This window comes from Nuphar pumila, chromosome 16 (genome assembly GCF_984573655.1).
Source record: "Nuphar pumila chromosome 16, dmNupPumi1.hap1.1, whole genome shotgun sequence".
Taxonomy (NCBI): Eukaryota; Viridiplantae; Streptophyta; class Magnoliopsida; order Nymphaeales; family Nymphaeaceae; genus Nuphar; species Nuphar pumila.
The window spans coordinates 79,782,351-79,802,940 of record NC_143264.1 but is presented as its reverse complement, the minus strand read 5'-3'; the positions used below and the strand labels follow the sequence as shown (position 1 = coordinate 79,802,940).

The 20,590-nt window shown below is 43.7% G+C and overlaps 1 protein-coding gene across 1 annotated transcript; it reads right to left on the bottom strand.

The window, feature by feature from the left end:
• Positions 1-17,058: 17,058 nt before the first annotated feature.
• LOC149813778 (beta-amylase 1, chloroplastic-like) lies at positions 17,059-20,079 on the bottom strand. The gene is made up of 4 exons (XM_089991862.1): positions 19,352-20,079; positions 19,056-19,266; positions 18,327-18,437; positions 17,059-18,244 (listed from the first exon to the last, which is right to left on the bottom strand). The coding sequence occupies exons 1-4, from the start codon at positions 19,963-19,965 to the stop codon at positions 17,423-17,425; spliced, it is 1,758 nt and encodes a 585-aa protein (XP_089847988.1). The 5' UTR covers positions 19,966-20,079; the 3' UTR covers positions 17,059-17,422.
• Positions 20,080-20,590: the final 511 nt, after the last annotated feature.

The following is a 20,590-nucleotide window of genomic DNA, read 5'->3' as shown; positions in this document are numbered from 1 at the left end:
TACATTTTTTTGGGATTATATAGGTTTTTAAAAATAAAAAATGGCCGATATTTTTTTAATACGGGTCTCACAATATGAACCCCAAAAGCCAGCAAATGATGGTCCCATTATCTCTTAACCAGACAAAGAAGGAATCTCTAACTTTCACTAGAGAGTACAGAACAATCAGAGTGTACCAAATATAATCCCTTCAAACGATTATGTAAAAACATGGCAAACTGCTAAATAAATTATTTACATGAAAAGTTTGACAAGTCCATTTTCAAAAGAAATGTTACTACAAAGTTAAAACAAGAAACAAAAGTGACTTTTTTGCTCTTTTACTGTAACATTTTCTTTTCTTTAATTATTTAGGCTTCGAGTTTTTTTTTTGAGGGAAGCTTCTCGGTTCTTTTGAAACGTGCAATTCTGACTTTGAGATTAAAAAGGCCATATGGTGAACAACTCATGTTACAGTTTTACCTGCTAACCTTGTCTCCAGAGACTTCTATTCTATTCCTTTTCCTATTATTTTAATATTGACATTTGTTTTATTTTGACTACCTTGTTCTTCGGAACAAGCAATCCCTTTGAGCTCTGTTCCAATGCACCTACTTTCATGAACAGTGTGAAGAAACAATAAAAGATTTCTCTACAGTAATTTAATTACTGCACTTGAGAAACTTAGAATTCAGAGCCTTAGCGCAATGAAGCATACATGTGTGCATGTGCATGTGCATGTGCATGCGCTCACACACACACACACACATTTGCAACACCATGTAAAAGTTGGATTTTCTCATCTTCTTGTGATTACAAATTTTAGAACTTTTACAGGGCAATATAAGGCCTTCGTGAAGTGAAGTGGAATATCTCTGTTTGTAATTGTCACCTGTGATTCTATACACTTTTTTTTGACGAGGGCAAACCCTCACTGAGAATCGGGTCACTTAATGAGCCCACCTTTCTGCGAGGTAAAACTTCGGGTTGAGGATACGACCACCGAGCTTTATGTGCCCCCAACCATAAACAATTGAGAACCAGAACCGTGAATGTGACCAAGAGACACAAGCTCAGTCATGCTATCGACCAACTTTTACAGGATTCAAAGGAGAAGCATTCTCGAATGCCAATCACAGGTCATCTCATATCTCTTTAAAAAGCATACTTGCATGCATTTTTTGCTCAATCCAAACTTGTAGATATGTTTATCATTGTTATTTATTAAAAACCTTGCTTTGAATCAAATCAATTTAACAAGAATTTTTGAGTTTTTTTTTTTAAATTTTAATCAGAGAAACTGTCCCCCACAATCATAGACCTAGTCACGCTGGCTTTACCTAATTGTCATGGTAGAGTAAAACTCTAAGGGCTTACCCCTAGCCCACATGAATCGGGCAAGATTCTGCTTGCACAAAGGGTGATGCTCATGGGATTTGAACCTAGAAAGCCCGCCTAACGACTGAGGCCCCGTCCCACTCCGCCAAATCCCTTGGGGCTAAGAATTCTTGATTTTTAGTTAATCAAGTTTTTGGTGCAATATGTACCTTTGATTTTTTTTATTGAGTTAAAAACATATCTAAATAAATTAATATATATCTTCTAGTAAATAAAGCATAAAGATCACATATAAGGGGGCTCAGATTAAACAAAAAGCACATGCAAGGATGCACCTTAAAGGTGTATGGGATCATCTGCGAGACAAGTGCTGTGATTGTGATAAGCAATCACAGGAAATTGAGAAATTCCACGAATCATAGGGCGCTGCAAACGTGCCCTAATTCATGCATTGATGCTACCCCTTCTGCATAAACAAATCGATGTATGCCCCCATGATATTATGAGTCTCGTTACACCGCTGCTGCATAGTCATTCTCCATAGAAGATGGCCGCAGTACCACACGTCCTTCCATGTATCATGGGACGGACAATTCATTAATCATTACAGCTACTGAACGTAGGAGTACCATATTAAAAGCAGATCTTTTTAAGATATATAGTGCAAACGTGTCAAGCAAATGAAGCTACCAAGTTACTGAAGGGCATTCCTTGCGTAATTGAATTGTGTAATGGTAGTCATGAATGTCGACAAGGATGCGTGCATTTGTCATGTATCATGCTTTTAACATAGTAGATTTCATCAAAGTAAAAACTCGGCTGGCAGCTTTGTGCAGTTGCATAAAATTGTTGGAAAAAATAGTATGGGCTTACTTACGAGAAATCACACGTCACAGGTTCTCAAAGGTTTAGGCTCATTTTTGGTCATCTAATTCGGTTGGGTCACGGTAGTACGATCTTATTATGTTAAGATGTTTTTTATGTTCTTATCTGTCCATCTCCAATTTTATGATGGGCTGATTAGATTATAAAACTCAAACCTTATATAACTCTTCGTTATTTACAAAAAAAATCCGTCCCTCTTTTAAGACTCAGAAAAAAAGACACTCATCAAAGATCTGTCAAAGCACCAATGAATTCGGGTATACTTTCACATAGTCTTTCTTATTTAGCACAAACATGTTTGATGGGCCTTTTGGTTTTTCAGTGTATTTAAAATTTCAATAATTGGTATCAGAGCGACTTGTTCTCGTTGAATCATTAAAAATTTTGATTTTTTCAATATATTATATTTCTTTTGGTGGTGTCAATCTGGTACGATCAACATTAAGGCACATGCGGAGGAGGGCTGATCGACCCTTATTGCGTTGTTCAATCATGCCCAAACACAGGGAGGGTTGATCAACCCCCCTCTTTTCAGCATACTGAATTGTGACCAACCGTATAGGGGTTTATCCCTATTCGGACGAAAAGGGCCACCAAACCCTTCCCTTTCAGTTAACTAGATGGAAAGGGTCAAAAGGTCCTTTCCCTTCCGTGGATCAGACATGAAGGCCCTTCAGAAGATCGAACGAGAGGGTTGTTTGGCCCTCCCATGACTTTTCCTCTGTTCGTCAGACGACAGAACGATCATTGCTCACCCGATTCATCGAACGACATACTGTTTCATTCATCAGGCATTCCGATGGGGAGTGCCTTTGCAGGTCTGATCATCGGACGACGGGAGGGCCCTCCTCCTCATTCAGATCGTCGAACAACCAAGGATCTTTCTTCCTCTGCACATCAGACAATGGGAGGGAGGATGCTCAGCCAACTCATCGATTTTGGGTTCGATGGTTATTCAGAGATGTTTCTAGCCATCTCCATTGTCACTTCGGTGCTGGCGGTGACCATCTTTTGGTTTGGTCCTCCGCAAGCAATAAACAACGTTCGACTTGGTTGTCGACCAATGGGGACCAGAAACATTATCAAGGTTCGGCCGTTGTAATTTTTTTTCGCAGGGCCGGTACATGCATCTGCTGACCTAAATCAGGTTCCTAAAACGTTTCATCGTTTCACTGGGCCAATCTGATCCTCAGCCGACCCACGATCTGGGTGATTCATTTTAGCTGGCTTGATCGGACAACCCTATTTGGTTCGGTATTTAGTCGACTTGACCAGAGTAATCGAATCAACCGTAAGGCCTGGTTTAAATTTTATTTTTAATTGACCGAACCAGGGGTCGGTTTGGCCTCCATTCGACCAAGTTCGACCCCAATTGCTAAATTTATTGCCCAGGTCAGTTCGGATGCCGATTATAGTCCGGTTTGGCTATTTGGAACAAGCAGTTTTGGCCATAATGTGTAGGGCCAGTTCATCTCTGTGTTTGTTGGGTTCTGATCTCGCCAACGACCCGAGCCATTTTAGTGCCCAGTATGGGGCCGAACTGGCTGAGATCACATTAGGGGGTGAGAGGCCTGATGACCTGGTTCAACCTCATTCAGTTGAGGAGCTAAACCGAGTTAAGTGGGGCTTTGTGCGAGTCAGGTCTGGTTAGATCCGACCCAACAACATGAGCCCACACCCAGTTGCAGTATGGCTAGGTTTGACCGATCCAGGTCAGACCAGTTTTGACCCACAGGTGGGTCTGGCCAAATCTGATGGGTCGAACTCGTGCACAAGCCTTAAAAAAAAATTATGAGGATTTTATTATTTTCAAAGGCTATTTGGTGTGCTTTATGGGTCACTTTGGAGGGCTATTTTTGGTTATTTTTTCGGTCTCATACATATTATAATTATGTTTTCTTTATGTTCATATGCATAGATTAAAATATTTAAACCTTGGTATTCTTTTAATTAAGAGTTTGATATTCTAAATTGAATTGATTGAATCAACATGTTGCCAAAGTAATCTCTACTGTATAGATTAACTTGTTTAGAATATTGTGATGTTTATATGTTTGTGGTTCATGCGAATAGTGATTGGCACAAAAGAAGATTATTGTTTGACCAAACTCAAATATATAATTTATCAGTAATAAATATGTGACAATTATATGATTTTTTATATAAATAATGAGTCAGTCTAAAGAAAGGCTCATTGTTTGATATGACTTACAAGTTGATATTTTTGTCAAACGACTAAATGTTAATTTTGTACTGTGTATCTTGTGATGGGGTTCACCATAGTTTAAATATGTTATTTTATGTTAATACATATGAAAATGTATGTTAATTGTGAGTTTATCTTGTTTTTGATTCAGTTAATACCTCTGCTTCTATGATATTGTGAGCAATTATGAAAATGTTAGTGCTATTTTAAATATTTGAAAGCTGAGTAGCTAAAAATAAATTTTGGGCCTGGTTCTGGGTGAGGGTTTCTCGTCATAAAAAACATATTGAGCCTATTGAGAAGATACGACACAAAGTTGATTTGGATTACTTTTAAATTTTTTTAAAAATGATTAAAAGTATTTTTTAAATATTTATAATATTTATAATATTAATTTAATATTCTTGTGATGTCATTTTGTTAGCCGATTTAGTTCCATTCAGATCCAAATCGAAATATGTCAATTCATGATATTAACAACATTGGTCTCATGACAAAGGATGTGCATCCATGAATGAAACTCGTGGCATCTAATTTTTTTTTAGAGAAAACCCATGGTATCTAATTAACTTGGCGACATTCACAGGTTGCCCTTATTAGATGAGTGAAACTATCATGGGTATGGATGGGGTGGGGGCAGGAGACAAGGTCTCCACCCCCGCCCTGTCTTAAAATTTTGCCTTCTATCCTTGTTTTTATCCTCGCACGGGTTTTGATTTTAACATTCATCCTTGGTTCATTCCCATTTTGTGTCTCCCATCTCCGTCCAAAACATGGTGAGGTGGGGCAGGGTCTTGTTTCTCCGATCCTTTTGCCTTTGCCGCCTTTGGTTGCTGCCACCTTTCATCGTTAAAAGAAGTTAAGAGAAGAGTTCATGCAGCTTGTTAGAGGAAGAAGGAGGAGAAAGGAAAGATTTGAGAAAGAGTTTTACATTGGAGTTAGAAATCTCTCTCTCTCTCTCTCTCTCTCTATATATATATATATATATATATATATAAAGGGTATAATAGTAATTTTTTAACGAGAATCAGGGACAGGGCAAGGCGGGGTGGGGGTAAGACTAAGTTCATCCCCATACGGGTTTTGATTTTAGCCTCCATCCCCGATCCATTCCTCATTTCATTTACTTCATTCCCGGTCCAAACTGAGCTAGGCCGGGTGGGGCCCCGGCTCCTCCCGGTCCACTGCCAGCCCTATTCATGGGCAATGCAATAAACTTTTGCTCAATAGTTTGCTAATTTTTTTTTTACTTGGAGAAACCTCCCCAGGTGCAGAGACATAACCACGATGGCTCAGCCTGCCATACTTACCGTCATTGTCTTATCAGCTTAAGACAACTGGGCTTACCCCTTGATCCCAAGGAGTCGCCAAGCTTCGGCTTACTCAGGGGGTGATTCCACTGGGATTTAAACCTAGGTTGCCCGTCAAACAGCCTAAGCCCCATCCCACTACGCCAACCCCCCGTGTCTGGCTTGCACTTCTTTTGCTTTAACTAATAGGAAGCACTGTATATATCTCTTTCCTATTAGTAAATTATTTTTGGGTAGGGTTTACTCCCTTTTTTAGCTTTCTTTTAACTAACTGGGAACGCTGTAAATAACTTATTCTCCCTTAGTAAAATTCATTTCAGGGAAATATATATTTGGGTACAGCTTGTGGAAACTCAATATCAATATCCATGGACTTGTTAGTCAGATGGCAATTGGTGAATACAAGAAACAAAATTTCCTGGGTTCAGGGTCTTTACGAGTGACAAAAAGCTTGAGAACTCATAGAATTTCCTAAAAATTTAATTTCCTTAAACCATGAGAAAACAACTTTTATTAGCAATAACTACATTCAGCTCTTTAACAAATCGTGGAATTTCATAATCATATATCACATTTCATGCACTGTTCTTTTATTGAGTGGAAACTCGGGTTAATAGGTGGGATGGCACGACTCCAGACGTATTTCCCTGCACACCAGCGATAGTTAGCTCCATTGTTTGTCATTAGTATGTTAGTATTGATAAATAAGAAAATGATGAGAAGCAAAATCATAGGCACAATGATTTTACTTATTATGTTCAAAGGCAAAGTCCTTTGCATTGGAATATGGATTGTATCCAACCTTATATGACCCAGTTTGACATGGGTACATCACGGGATGACATGACTCATGAGAATAACCACCGATACTCCCACTCCATGCTCCTCTTAGAAGTCTATATAAAAAAAGGTCTGGTTGCTTGATGAGAACAACCAAGGGGGTGTTTTCTTTCTCTCATTTTGGGTTCAAGGTCCTGCTCATCATCGACATGATGGTTGGGCACATCATGGGCCTCAATAGATTGACGAGAGTTCCAGAGCAGTTATTGCAACGGTTCATGTAGAATAACCACCGGTACTGTAATAAGCAAAAAAAAATAATTGGATCGGGTCGGATCCAGTTTTGGACCCGACCCGGATCCAAAGGGGGGACAGGCGGTCGGGCACCCCGACCGTCTCTCCCATGCCTCTTAAGGTCGAGGGAAGAGAGGTGAGGGAGGTTCACGAACCCCCCCTCCTCAGTGTCTCTCTCCCTCACCGCCTCTCGATCTCTCTCGTCTCTGCACCCTCTGGAGGCCCCTGTCGACCCGACGTCAACGCCGCCGCCACCTGCGACAGCCTCCGATGCCGACGCTGCCGCCGTCGACGACCACCAGGTACGCCCCCTTTTCCTCGCAGTCTCTTCTCTCTCCCTCACCTCTCTCTGTGGCCACAGGAGGGGTCAAATCCCCTCCCTGTGCCCCCTTTTAGTAGGGGAGAGGCACGACACCCCTCCCTGCTCTCCGTTACGGCAGAGGAGGGGCTCGCCCCCCTTCTCTCTGTTGCTCTTCGTTACGGTAGAGGAGGGGTTCGGCCCCCTCCTCTCTGTTGCTCTCCGTTAAGGCAGGGGAGGGTCCGAGCCCCTCCTCCCTGCCTCCTGTTACGGCAGAGGAGGGGTTCGGCCCCCTCCTCTCTGCTCCCTCTGTCAAGGCAGGGGAGGGGCCGAGCCCTTCCTCTCTGCCTCCTGTTACGACAGAGGAGGGGCTCGACCCCCTCCTCTCTGTCCCCTCTGTCACGACAAGGGAGGGGCCAAGCCCCTCCTCTCTGCTCCCTTTTAGGCAGGGGAGGGGTTGAGCCCCCTCCCTGTTCTTTGTTTTGACGGGGGAGGGGTTGAGCCCCTCCCTGCTCTTTGTTACGGCAAGGGAGGGAACCGAGCCCTCCCTGTGCCTCTTTTCTCGTTAGGCAGGGGCATCGCCCCTGCCTTCGCTATTTTTCGGCAGGCCGAGGCAAGCCCCCTCGCCTCGATTTTCATTGGCATCGGGTGGGCCTCCGTTCGTTGTTGAAAGGCAACGTGCGGCCTCCTGCTTCCCCCTTAGTGGCTCGCAGGGAAGGGCCTCGCTTCCTTGCTCTCTTGGCTGGCAGGGCGAAGCCTCCCTCGTTGTCTTCTTCGGGCAAGGGTGCGACCCCCTGCCTCCCCGTTGTTCGCTGACAGCATGTCAGCAGGGGCTCATGGCCCTGCCCCTGCTTCTTGCGCTTATAGCAGGTGCACATGTGCACAATGCCCCTGCCTTTGCTTCCCTTACGTCAGGACGGTGATAGTGCCCCTGACTTTCTATTTTGGTATTAGCTTGCTAAGATCGTTACTTTTGCAGCTCGTACGACGGATCCTGCTCGCGCTCCACGACCCGAGTCGCCAATCGCGTACATCCGCGGATGACAGCAAGCTTGCAACTCTCAAAGGTAGGGGAAGATTGCACAGAAGACTTGGACAATTGAATTGAGTTCAATTAACTAAAAAGGATAATTAAATAAATATATATGCATATATATATATATATATATATACGAGTACACATTTAACTCAAGGACGCAGTTTCGCGATCCTTGTCCTTTACTTTGCCGTTGCGCATCGCGCACAGGTTTTGTGTTGCACTCCTGCTTACAGTCTTTACTTGCCGTTGCGCATCGTGCAAAGGTTCTGCGTTGCACTCCTACTTACAGTCTTTACTTGCCGTCGCGCGTTGTGCGAGGGTTTGCGTTGCACTTCTGCTTACTGCCTTTACTTTGCCGTTGCGCCTAGGCTCTTGCTTTTGCATATGTGTTGGTATTGCCTTGCTTTTGCAGATGACGTGCAGGTTCTTGCTCTTTGCGTATGCTTTAAAGGCATCCTCGTGGAGGATGCAAGAGACATCTATCACTCACTCTTGCGACAAGAGTTCAGTTGGGAGCTGGCGATACATCCTCGTCTAAGGAGAGGGATACCTCGCAAGGATCCTGGCTCTTCGTGCGTGCAGTCCTGCAGAGTCGACTTGAGGTTTCAGAGAGCTGCGCAAAAGCATCAAAGACTGCTCCAAATCGAAGCATTTGGAAGGATGTGACTGGCTGGTTCTGCTCGCCTTTTTGTCATATCTCGGGTAATCCCGAATTGGAGGTTCAAGCAAACTTCTTAGCGGGTGTTCTGTTGAGAGACCTGTATCCCGTCTATCGAGGCCGGTATCGAGTCATGCGAGACATGTAGATACCCTGATAGCGGATGTGATTCGAGATAATCACATGCATCATGTTGGCACAAGGTACTGCTGTTTCAAAAGATAGAGTAAAGTTGATAAACTTTACATCTTTGTGAAACACTCCTGTTGAGGCTTCTATTGAGGAGCTATACCCCCTTCATTCTAGAGTACTTGTAGTCGTGCAGGACACGTCTAGTACTGCGATGATCGGATGAGACGGTCGTGCGACCTCGAACAACGCTAAATGCAAAATGCTGTAATCACATAAATGGCCTCACATTCGCCTTCACAGGCAAGATGCTCGAGTGGTTTAAATACCACAACATAGAATGGGTCGTTAGTTAAGCAACCCCTAACGCACCCGTTCGCTTCTGGTTGTCTGTCAAGGGAGAAGACAGATCGATACAAAAACTCCAATGGACAGGTTGTTAACAACCACCACACGGGCAAAGATCCGGCCTCCCCAGTCATTAAAGTTAGGGGATAGGGGCTACACAAGTTAGCTCAACACTTCTGCAGAAGTTGGATGCATCCGTGGCACTGCTTTTCAGCCTCTGGGGAATCCTCTCTCGGCTAATGTCGTCCCCTTTGGAGCGGACTCAACTAGCTATTCGGGTTATCAAAAATACATAGAATAACAGACGCCCGAACTAGTCTCAGTTGTTTCTATGTTTTGCCTGCGCGTACCCGCAAGCCAGTAATTATCAAAACATAAGGTCTGTTCACACTGGTCATGGGTCGTGAGATTCGCTTGCACTACAGATTCACTTGCACTACTGATTCACTTGCACTACTGATTCGCTTGCACTACTAATTCGCTTGCTTGCTCGATAGTTCACTATGCTACTTGTTGAACTGTGCACGCCTGTCAAGGCGTTACTCTAGTTGGCTAAACTGCTTACGCAGTTCTTTGCGGAGTAATAAGGAGTTTCTCATGCTAGTTAAATGCTTATAATAATAGCATTATACCAGTTGCTACATATTAGCATGTGACTTGCTTTATCCCTTGGTCGAACTGTTTGGTGCTTATTGTAGCGTAACAATTGTTGGCTTGCATCTCTTATGATTGATGTGATTGCATACAGCTCATAATCTACGAACTGGTGGCAACTAGGATTGATGTGGCCGCTTGTCTTATAAGCTGCTTACGTATTGTGATATAATTGTTGTCGTATGATTGCTTATGAATGGCTTGTGATGTAATGGTTTATGCCTTACGATTAATTTAATTACTTGTTCATGGACTGAGCCATTTTATGGTAATTATATGTTTTACGAGCATTGTTATAAGTGCTTGTCTTATTCAGTTGTTTTGTTTGGCTGACGGGTAGAGTTAGTTACCCTTCGCCTATAGAATCAACTGAATTGCCACATCTGCGCGTTCTCATGTGTCATTTACACATGCTTTGAGGGCCTATTTGAGGATTGCAATATTCCTCGTGGCAATCATACGATGCGTAGGATTATATGCTCCTGCGCGGAGTGATACAATGTATATTGCTGATATACATGTTTGTGCCCATATTGTGGCTACTGACCTCGAGAGCAGTCAACTGTTCGGAGCAGTCGATTGTATAGATGCGTGTATCACTGAGCAGGGTGTTTGTCGAGCACCTGATCTCCAAAGGATTATCTGCGAGGGCGTGTATGATCAATACCAGGTACCCGACTAGAGTGGTAGATTCTCTGTGAGGATGTACACTGTCCACGAACGGGTAGCCGCAAAGACGGTGAACTCCTATGAGGAAGTGTATGGTCCAAGACCAGGTATACCATCTAGGGCGGAATTCCTTGTGAGGTTATACATGTCTCAGACCAAGTGATCCGGGCGTTGATCATGTTGTTCGTATTAGTGGCTATCTACCCCGAGAGGGGTCATTTATGTTGATGCGTGTATCGCAATGATTTTCATTGAATATAGCATCTGTTGGGGACCGGTTTCCCAAAGGTTTCGCTGTGAGGTTATACTTTTCCCAGATCGGGTGATCCGGCTAGACGGAGAGATTCTCTGTGAGGATGTACACTGTCCACGAACGGGTAGCTGCAAAGACGGTAAACTCCTGTGAGGAAGTGTAGGGTCCAAGATCAGGTATACCCTCTAGGGCGGTAATTCCTTGTCCGGTCGTATATCTCTCGGACCGAACGATCTGACGTTGATCTTGTGTTTTCGCTTACCATAAAAAGTTATGGTGAGCTGTGACGATCTTCTGAGATTGTTTGTGATAGCCAACTATGAATTCATAGTTTTGGCTTTCTGTTTTAGCATGATTACGTGCATGACTCAGATGTGAGAATCAGATCGTTAGTGATTTTAGTTAGTGATCATGTTTTGGACCATCTACGGAAGGGTGAGCTTCTCTGAGAAAGTATGACACCTTAGTGCGTCATAACCGGTGATGGTTAGCCGCGTAAGACTTTGAGAGATGAGGATAGATTAAGGTTGTTCAGGACAATGCGTTTGTTAGAAGTAGTAAGCGACAAACGATGTCCTGATGGTGATTAGATGCAGAGACCTCGTTCTAGGAAAGAGGACAAGCTTGTTGCGTAGTAGTTCTCAACTTACGATCAAATGGATCGTATGCTGCGTTGGTCAGTTGCACTGCTTACTTGCTTTGAACTGCTTACTTGCGTTGAACTGCTTACTGTTTGCACTACTTACGCATTTGCACTGCTTACTCGCTTGCACTACTTACTCGCTCGCACGCCTTATTCGCATGTACTGCTTACATGTTTGCACTATTCACCTGCTTGCATTGCTTACCTGTTTAACTGCATATCTGCTTTAAACTGCGTAGCCTACTGAATTAAATGTACTTAATTCAGTTCCTTGTAGTCTCTCTTGTGCACCTACTAGTTTTTCGCGAAACTAACCCATTCTATGGGTACATGTGTTTATTAGGTACACTACGGGCGATGGCGGGATTGCAAGATGGCTTCAAGACTTCTTCTTCCTGCTCTTAGCTCGCGTCCTGGACGCTTGGGGTTCGTATCGGATTTCCCTTAGGATGTCTGAATCTTGTCAGTTTTGGTTCTTTTAGCTAACGTGCCCAAAGTTGTCAGCTTGCCTTATGATTTATCAAAGACAAATCTTCCGCTGATTTCATAAACAAACTCTGAAGGAAAGAGATATTTCTAGTCTCTTGCTTGTTTTTCTGAAAAGGGTTCGCAAGTTTGAAATTTGGGGCATTACAGGTACTCCGACTCCAGGCTTCTCTTAGAAGTCTATATAAAAAAAGGTCTGGTTGCTTGATGAGAACAACCAAGGGGGTGTTTTCTTTCTCTCATTTTGGGTTCAAGGTCCTGCTCATCATCGACTTGACGGTTTGGGCACATCATGGGCCTCGATAGGTTGAAGAGAATGCTGAGCACCCGCATATGCTAGTTTCATCTATGAAGTCTACCGGTATGTATTTTTGCTTTTACATTCCGTTTCTATTTTGAAGAATGCCAACAGTTTGTCCTTATGACGGTTAATGTTATCATTACAATGCCAAAGTTTTTTTTTTTGGTATTTTTGATAAGCAAAATAGGTACAAAAGAAATGAAAAACTAATACAAATCCAAAATTGGCAGGAACCACTCCGATGGTTTGTCCTTCCAAATCCTATTAACACCCGAGGAAGCCATCTTAGTCAACCTAAATGAGGTGTAATTGTTTCATGTGGATAAGTATCTGCACTTCACCCTCTTGATCAACCAGATGGAATTGGAGAAAGAACCCACTGGAAGATCGATTGATAAGTAGTCCTCCAGCAGTGAATTTATAAAACTTATCCTATCCAAGCTTGATAACTCTAACACGATTTGCTCAGAATGAGGAATGTGCTGCAAAATTGACTGCTTCAACTTTGAGAGTAAGACTTGAGGAAGTTGACCAACTTACTAGCAGAGATTGTGCAAAGGAGTCATGAATGACAAAGCGGACCTGCCTGTGATATGTAAACATAGAGTAAATGGAAAGTGATAGCCACCTCTGAAAAAATAGCCCCTGTGGCCTAAAATGAGAAGAATTCTCTCCCGGATTGCATTTAAAGCATCAGTCTGAAACTTCAAAGAAGAGTGACAATTATCAAAGAGAATATTGTTCTGATAAGCCCAAATAGATCTGACAATTATTTGATAGAAAATTAACCTTACACCGAGATATGTGCTTTTCAGGAAACTTGTATTGGTACCACTGCTTAAAATGAGTAAAAAAAATGTGAGAACTTTGCCATTGTTTGCCAAAAAAATGAGCTATTTGGAACCAAATAGGAGCAACCGTCAAACTGGATGTAAAGAGATGGTCTTGTGATTATTCTTGAGATTGGCATAAGTAGCAAGGTTCCAGACAAATTTAGCCTGCAAGACACTATTAACATCGTGTAGACTTCTAAGAGCAAACCCAGCTTCAGAGTGAGGTTTACACACGGAGTCCCATGCAAGTAGATGGATTTTATTGGAATGTAAATCATTCTAAAGGAATTGCTGCATAATTATCTCCATTGTATCTATCACTTTAGATGACAACTTAAAACTCATCATCCAATGAATAAGAAATGATGCTAATACCAGTTTAATGAGAATAATCCTACCTGTCATAGAGAGGAGATGACCACTTCAAGACGATAGTGTAGAATGAAATTTATCCAATAATGGAGGGCAAAGAGAAAATGAAAGTTTACCTGTGAAGATAGGTACACCAAGGTACCGAATGAAAATAGTACCAATCTCCCAATTTATAAGTTGATGGAAAAATCAAATCCTCTGATTATTAACCTTAAAGGGAAGAATCAACGATTTAGCAAGGTCAGAAGTCTATAATTTGCTTGAAAGTCACACGTTATCTGAACAAATTTGCATACATATCCCCCTTTATCCTTGATAAAAAATAATGCACAGCTATCGAATGTAGGCATTCATTTTTTCTCAAGATACTCAAAATACTAATGTCTTTTTAAAAAATCAAGCTGCAAATTAGAGTTTACAAAGAGGTCAACATGAGAAAACCCATAAAATTTGTTGGACGGCTAAAGCAGTTTAGCTATCTACCTCATGAACGGCTATCTCAGTTCAGCCCTCCGTCCTTGGGTGATTATCTTGAATGAGCCATCCGGTCTATCCGACATTTGGTTTATCCTGTCTCTAGAAGACGACCAAACTTGTTTAGTCATCTATTTGGAGATGAATAAACCAGTTTAGTCCTTAAATCAGTTTGAGCAAATGAGGCACATTTGCCTCATTTGTTTTTTTGAGTTGTTTTTCATAAACTTTGCAAATATATTTGGCATGATCAATTTTCTAGTTAATGACACTTTGATCAGTTTTTTTTTTAAATATGATTTTCTAAGCTTTGAATATTTATGTAAATCTTTGACCATTAATTTTTAAATCTTATAAAAACCTACTTGTGTATTGGAATCAAATGATCCAAGAGTCTATTCTTATAAAGTCAAGCATGTAGAACACATTTGTATGTTAGAATTCAAAAAAAAAAAAACCTTTCAAATATCAATAAGCTGACAGTAAGCTAAGCAACTACCTACTCTTTATATATATATATATATATATATATATATATATATATATATATATATATATATATATATATATATATATAACTAAAATTAAGGGAAAGAAAATTTTACCAAGAAAAAGGTGTCCGACTTGTGGAGCATGTGAATAATCACACACTTTGTTAGGTCCGTATGTTGAATTGCTCCTTAAAGAATGAATAGGGAATCCTTCACTTGACATATGATGGAATCCATCCAACATTCAATCCTAGCCGCTCAACCAACAGCTTAGGATTAGTTCACATTCTTACTTGGATATAAACTGATCCCGACCATCCACATGTAAGATCCTCTGTATCATATGTCGAGGATAGAATCTCTTGTCGAGGATAGAATCTTTCTGCACGACTTGACTTATATTAACTAAAACTTTTGACAAGCTATATCATTAATTACATCCCAAAATTGAATGAAGCCAATCCTAAACACCTCCAAAACCTGGGCTTGTATCTTTGTCTAGCTATGGACTGGTCCCAGACTTAAACTAATAGCTAGAACAGAAAATTTGGATCCTAATCAACCAAGTACCCAAGGGAGCATTTTTATTGCTTGGATTTCTAAGCATTAATATGTGATCCAAGGATCAGAGATATACGTGTCTCCAGCCTGACCCCTCTAGAGTTAGACATTGGCATATCTTTAGAAAGGTTTGCTTGGCTCCAAATAAAAACTGTTCTCTCATATCTATCTGTGAGCAAACGATTCAAACTTATTCCATTTTTCTCATGTCGAAACTAATAGGAAAGAAGTGAAAAAAATGAATCAAATATAATTCATTTACTTACGTCTTGTGAAAATTGAAATGGCTGGTCGGCACTGTGGTTCCAAATCACTTGACTTTAAATCACATCAATTTTATTCACATTGAAAAGTGCAAGCAAATATGCCCTTAGCATAAATTTGAATTTGAAATCCCTTGTTTTAAAGATTTTTAGGCCTCATTTGTTTCAACTTTCATGCAACTTACGTGGGAAAGTATTGAGTGGCAACCCTTATATTGTAATCCTTTCTCATCATGAATTAAACAAACATCAAATCATCTTGGTGGGAAAGTGTCATGTTGGATTTGATTTTCTTTTGTGTGTGTAAATTCATTCATACCTCCCCTCATATGAAAGCTTTCACATGGGTTGAGCTGATAAGATTTTTTACAAATCTGTGTCGATTAACAGATGGTCTTTCCTTTACATGGGAATGAAGAGGCCTTAATATTTGGATACCTCGGAACCTTATGTCGAAACTAATGCAAAACGGTTATGATAATTGATAATTGATGTACAGTAGCCATCATTCTACTTAGTCTTTGTTTGGGAGCCTACTGTCATAGAAGAGCTGGGGAATCCCTAGAGTCAATTCTTGTTTGGGAGAGTGGAAAAGTAGGCGAAGATGCACTTGCGAGTACATTTTTCATGTGCCAAGTTCCACATTTCAACAACGCCTATAAAAACGAGGTGGTAATTAGCAACTGCTGCACCAATTGCCATTCCAATGAAGTTTCCAACGGTCCTCATGCAGTGACCTTTCCAACAGCCTTTACTGTGTTATTTATTACTACTCAATCTGCATCCTAAACAACTTGAAAACAGAAGTCGGGAATCCTCGTCTGAACTGTAAGACGCCTGCCTTCGAAACAACAGTATGGATTTGACAAAGCCATAAAAACCATAGATTCCTCACTTGCTTCACTAGCTGCCGGTTCCCAAACAGCCCTGTTTGGAAACTAGGAGCTGGGATAAGAGTTAGGGCCTGTTTGGAATCTCGGCGCTGGGATGGGCGTTTATGCATTTGATGTTGATGTTCCCAAAGGTAAAATCTTGATCAAACACCCATGGTGGTTCCGTTTGGTTAATCTCGATTAGGATGGGTGTTTATGCATTTGGGATGGGAAGTGAGGCCCTTTCTCTTTTGTATTTACACTAAAGGATGGATTTGGCAGTTACCACCTCCTCCTAGAGGTGATAGCTACAGCTGCCACTTCTTCAAATGCATAAACTCCACAAACGGCCATCCCAGCTACCGATCCCTTAATGCATTTGGCAAAAACTTGGTCAAACTACCTTGTGGTGGTCGTTTGGAAACTGGTAGGTGTGATGGGTTTTTACCAGCTACTAGTTTCCAAACAGGGCCTTACAGTGAATGGTCAAAGCCTAACCGAGTAGCTTCTTCCGAGGTTTTGCTTATTTTAGTCTTTGCCACACGGTACAAAATCTTAACTAAGGGTTAAGCACAATAAAGAAAAGATGCAGGCGACCTTCAATTCAACTGAAAATCACATGAGCATTCGTAAATATAGCTCGCAAAACTGAACACACTTTTGCAAGCACCCCTAATAAAAGGGAAGCCTAAATCACATGAAACTCCAAACACTTTTGCAAGCACCACACACTTGACCCCATAAAATTGCCTTGAAAAGGCACTCATTTTCCATATACCCACTTGTTCGCGTCGCTCAGGACTAACATTGCACGCAAGTTGTAGTCAACCCTTGAGGGGCATCCACCACGTGATTGGATTCAATAGCAAGGCAGAACCGAACCAAGGAAATTTGCAAGAACATCGTTTTGACATAACACATATTCATAATATCTCACATGTATAACAACCGTTTTCTTTATATATATAAATAAATGAAATTCATCTTTTCAAGGGAATCCCTTAATCTTTTTTTTTTTCTTTATTTGTTCGTTTTTGAGATAAAAATCCTCTTATATTTTTGTTATGCCATAGAGACTAGACGAGAGAGGACGACGACCCACATGACGATCTCACCTAAAAACCCGTGAGACACGCCGAGACGCGCGCACCGACCCACATCCACATGGTTTCTTTGTTTATTTTGTACATCACGACACCGAGTGGTGCACGCTATCGTATATGCACAGAGATAGCGACCGGACCGAACCAAACCAAAGCCAACATACCAAGCTCATGTTCGATCTCTCAACCGTGCACGAGTGAAGCGGCAGCCTCCAGCACCAGCGGCTCGGTGGCGTTCACGAACCACTCGGCCTCTCGCTGCACCTGCTCCCAGCACCCACCCGACTCGCCCATCTTCTTCACGAACGCCACGAACAGCCTCCAATTCTCGGGCTCGAACAGGTGCGGGCCCATCCTCAGGTAGGTGAACGCGCACATGGCGGCTCGCCTGTCCTCCAGTCGATTGTCCTTCCCGTCTCCGGCGAACCCTCTGAGGGACGAGGCCCGAACAATCTGTTCGTGCGCTGATTCGTCGAAACGGGGAAGCGCATTCTCGCCGGCAAGCGGCACGCCGACCTCCCGAGTTGCGAGCACCACCTGCCGGACGAGGCCCTCGGGCGAGCACTGTGCCTCCTGTGGCTGCTCGAAGTCCCGCATCTCGATGCAGGTGAAGTTGAACACGACGCCGTGGCGGGCGAGCAGCTTGGCGATGGGGACGTAGCCATCTCGGAAACGGGTGTTGTAGTAGCCGGCGGTGAGCTCGGGGGCGTGGGAGCGGCTGCCGTAGTGCCAGTGGATGCCCGCCACCTTGGCGGAGAGCTTGGCGCCGGTGCCCCGGAAGACGGCCTCTGCGGAGGAGAGTACCCGCTCGCCGTGGTTGAGCAACATCTGGGAGTACCAGGAGAGGAAGAAGTCGCCGTAGGGGCAGTTCCACCCGCCATTCTTGCAGAAGAAGGGGGTGTCCTCCGGCCAATTGTTGTAATGACCGGCGTCGCTCGGCCCTCCGTGGCCCCACTCCGGCTTGCCTATCGCCTCCGCTGCTGCCTTCAAGTTGCTCAGCATGTACTGCATGAAACGTAAAATACCGTCTTATCATTAAGATTTTCAATTTGCGAATGCGTTCACTCAAGCAATAAACTAAACACACCTTGTCATAGCATTGAAATGCACCAATTCCGGGGAACTTCCACGTCCCATTCAACTCAGGGTACGAAGGGTACCTCAGCTCGCCAGCTGGTCCCATACCCACCTGAATTTCCTGCAGGATTTCAATATAATAACTTAGCGCAACAATAAGCCCCAACGGGTTTGGGTTTTGGCATAATAATGGGAGGGGACGAGCCTTGGTGGACAGGGTTCCATTCTTAAGGATGGATGTTAGTTCCTTGCATTATAAAGGATTCCATCATTTGAAATAGGATGGATTTCATCAAACATTCAATCCTAGCCATCCAGCGTAGCCATCTAGCCATCGATTGGATGGCTAAGATTGAATGTATGATGAACCCATCCTATTTCAAATGATGGGATCCGTGGCAAGCGTGGACCAACTGGAGCGTTATTTCCAAGGAAGACACAGAGAGATGGGCCTTATCATCCTACCCTATGTCATTAATCCTGACCATTTGATATCAAAGTTAAGAATCACACCACGTCTCCAACACAATCAATAGGATTGAAACTTTTTCAGGGGAGGGCGACGTGTCAAAATTTGAACGCGAGTTGAACATGGAGGCCCATCTCCACGTCAGTAAATTGACCTGATCCGACTCCGGGAGATAACGTATCACAGATGTTCCTAAAATGGAGCACGAGAGAGAGAGAGAGAAAGAAAAAGCGGAGGAAGCAGAAAGTATGACGGAGGTGCGGTGCATACCACGATGGTATCGCCGAAAAGGTGCGAGAAAGTGTCTCGAAAGGCCCTCATGAAATCCGCGTAGCACTGAACCGGCGTCCTACCCTTCAGCACGGGCAGCTCGTCGCACCCCAACGACACGTACTCGTAGTTCCTCCTCCCCCACTGGTCCGTGTACGCCAGGCCAGGGTCTCGGTCAATCTCCTCCACCACCCACTTCGGCAACGGGATCCTACACATTCCCCAAAAAAACCAAAATCAGAAAAAAAAGAGAAAGAAAACACCGACCGTTGGATTTTGAGGATGAAGGGTCTTACGTGCACGAGTCACCGACGTTGCCTCCGCATTGGTGGAAGGACATGACGGCCTGGACCTTGAGCCCGTGGCGCCGAGCCATCTCGAGCAGCTCGGCGTAGCCGGACCAATTGTAGCGCCCGGGCTCGTCGCCCTCGACCAATCCCCACCACACGTCCATCATCACGCCCTCGACTCCCGCGCTCTTCAACGCCATTAGGCTCACGTTCATAGCCTTGCGCCGGTTCACCTGGTGGCTCGGTGTCACGCTGTCGAGCGGAAGCATCACGTAGACCGGCACGCCCCTGTCGCCCTCCGTAGGAGGGGCGGCGTACGATGGCAGCTCCTCCGACACCGCCGTCCCCTGGAAGGCCATGCAGGCCGCGGTTAGGTCCGGCCGGATCTGACACCGCCGGAGCCACTCCTCTCCCGGCGGAGACGAGCACTGAGGGCTCACCGGCGGAGAGACCAGGTCGGGATTCTGGGATCGGAAGCGAATTCTCGCCGGAAGCTTCCAGGCCGCCGAGATTGGGGTGGTCGGCGCGTCGGAGACGGCCTGCGACCCGTCAGATTGAGGGATCGGAGCGCCGCAGAGCGTTCCAATCTGGTGGGCGAGGCCGAAGGACGCCATGTCCATATACGAGGGACGTATCGGATTTCTCAGACGATCTCCGGAGAAGACGAGGGAAACGATTTCCTGGTTATAGATTTCCTGCTGCTAATTTTGGTGCGGGCTTCTCAGCTCCGTTACGAGCGGTATTTATAAACGTCTGCCGCCCGTTCACGACGCATCTTCACCCTCCACGTGTCTTTCATTGCTACGTGTCGTCTATCCTTTCCGTGCACAGATTTTCGACGGTCCCGATCTCTCCCGAATATCCGTGAACGGCCGGATCTGAAGAACGTGAAGCTTCCCGGTTTTCGGCCCGCCATCCAATCCTGGAGCGTCTATCTGTCGCTTAGATCAGTTGATATTTTGACGCGTTTCATTCTGCACGGACAGGATCTTTTGTCCATTTTGTACATTGGATTTTCTTTTCCACATTCCAAATTCGTGTAATCAACTGACGGCTGTGCATGAGACACGTGTCACTCGCCTGGTGTTCGTGAAGACGTGGTTGTCCCGAAAATCTTTCGTGTAACGTACACATTTCGTGATGCTTCGCGGACAAGCCTCCTGAGGACACTTTTTTTATATGGCCACCAGCGCTTTTGTCCTAATCGGTATATTTTCGATAAATGTGATTTTTGGTTTTTAAATA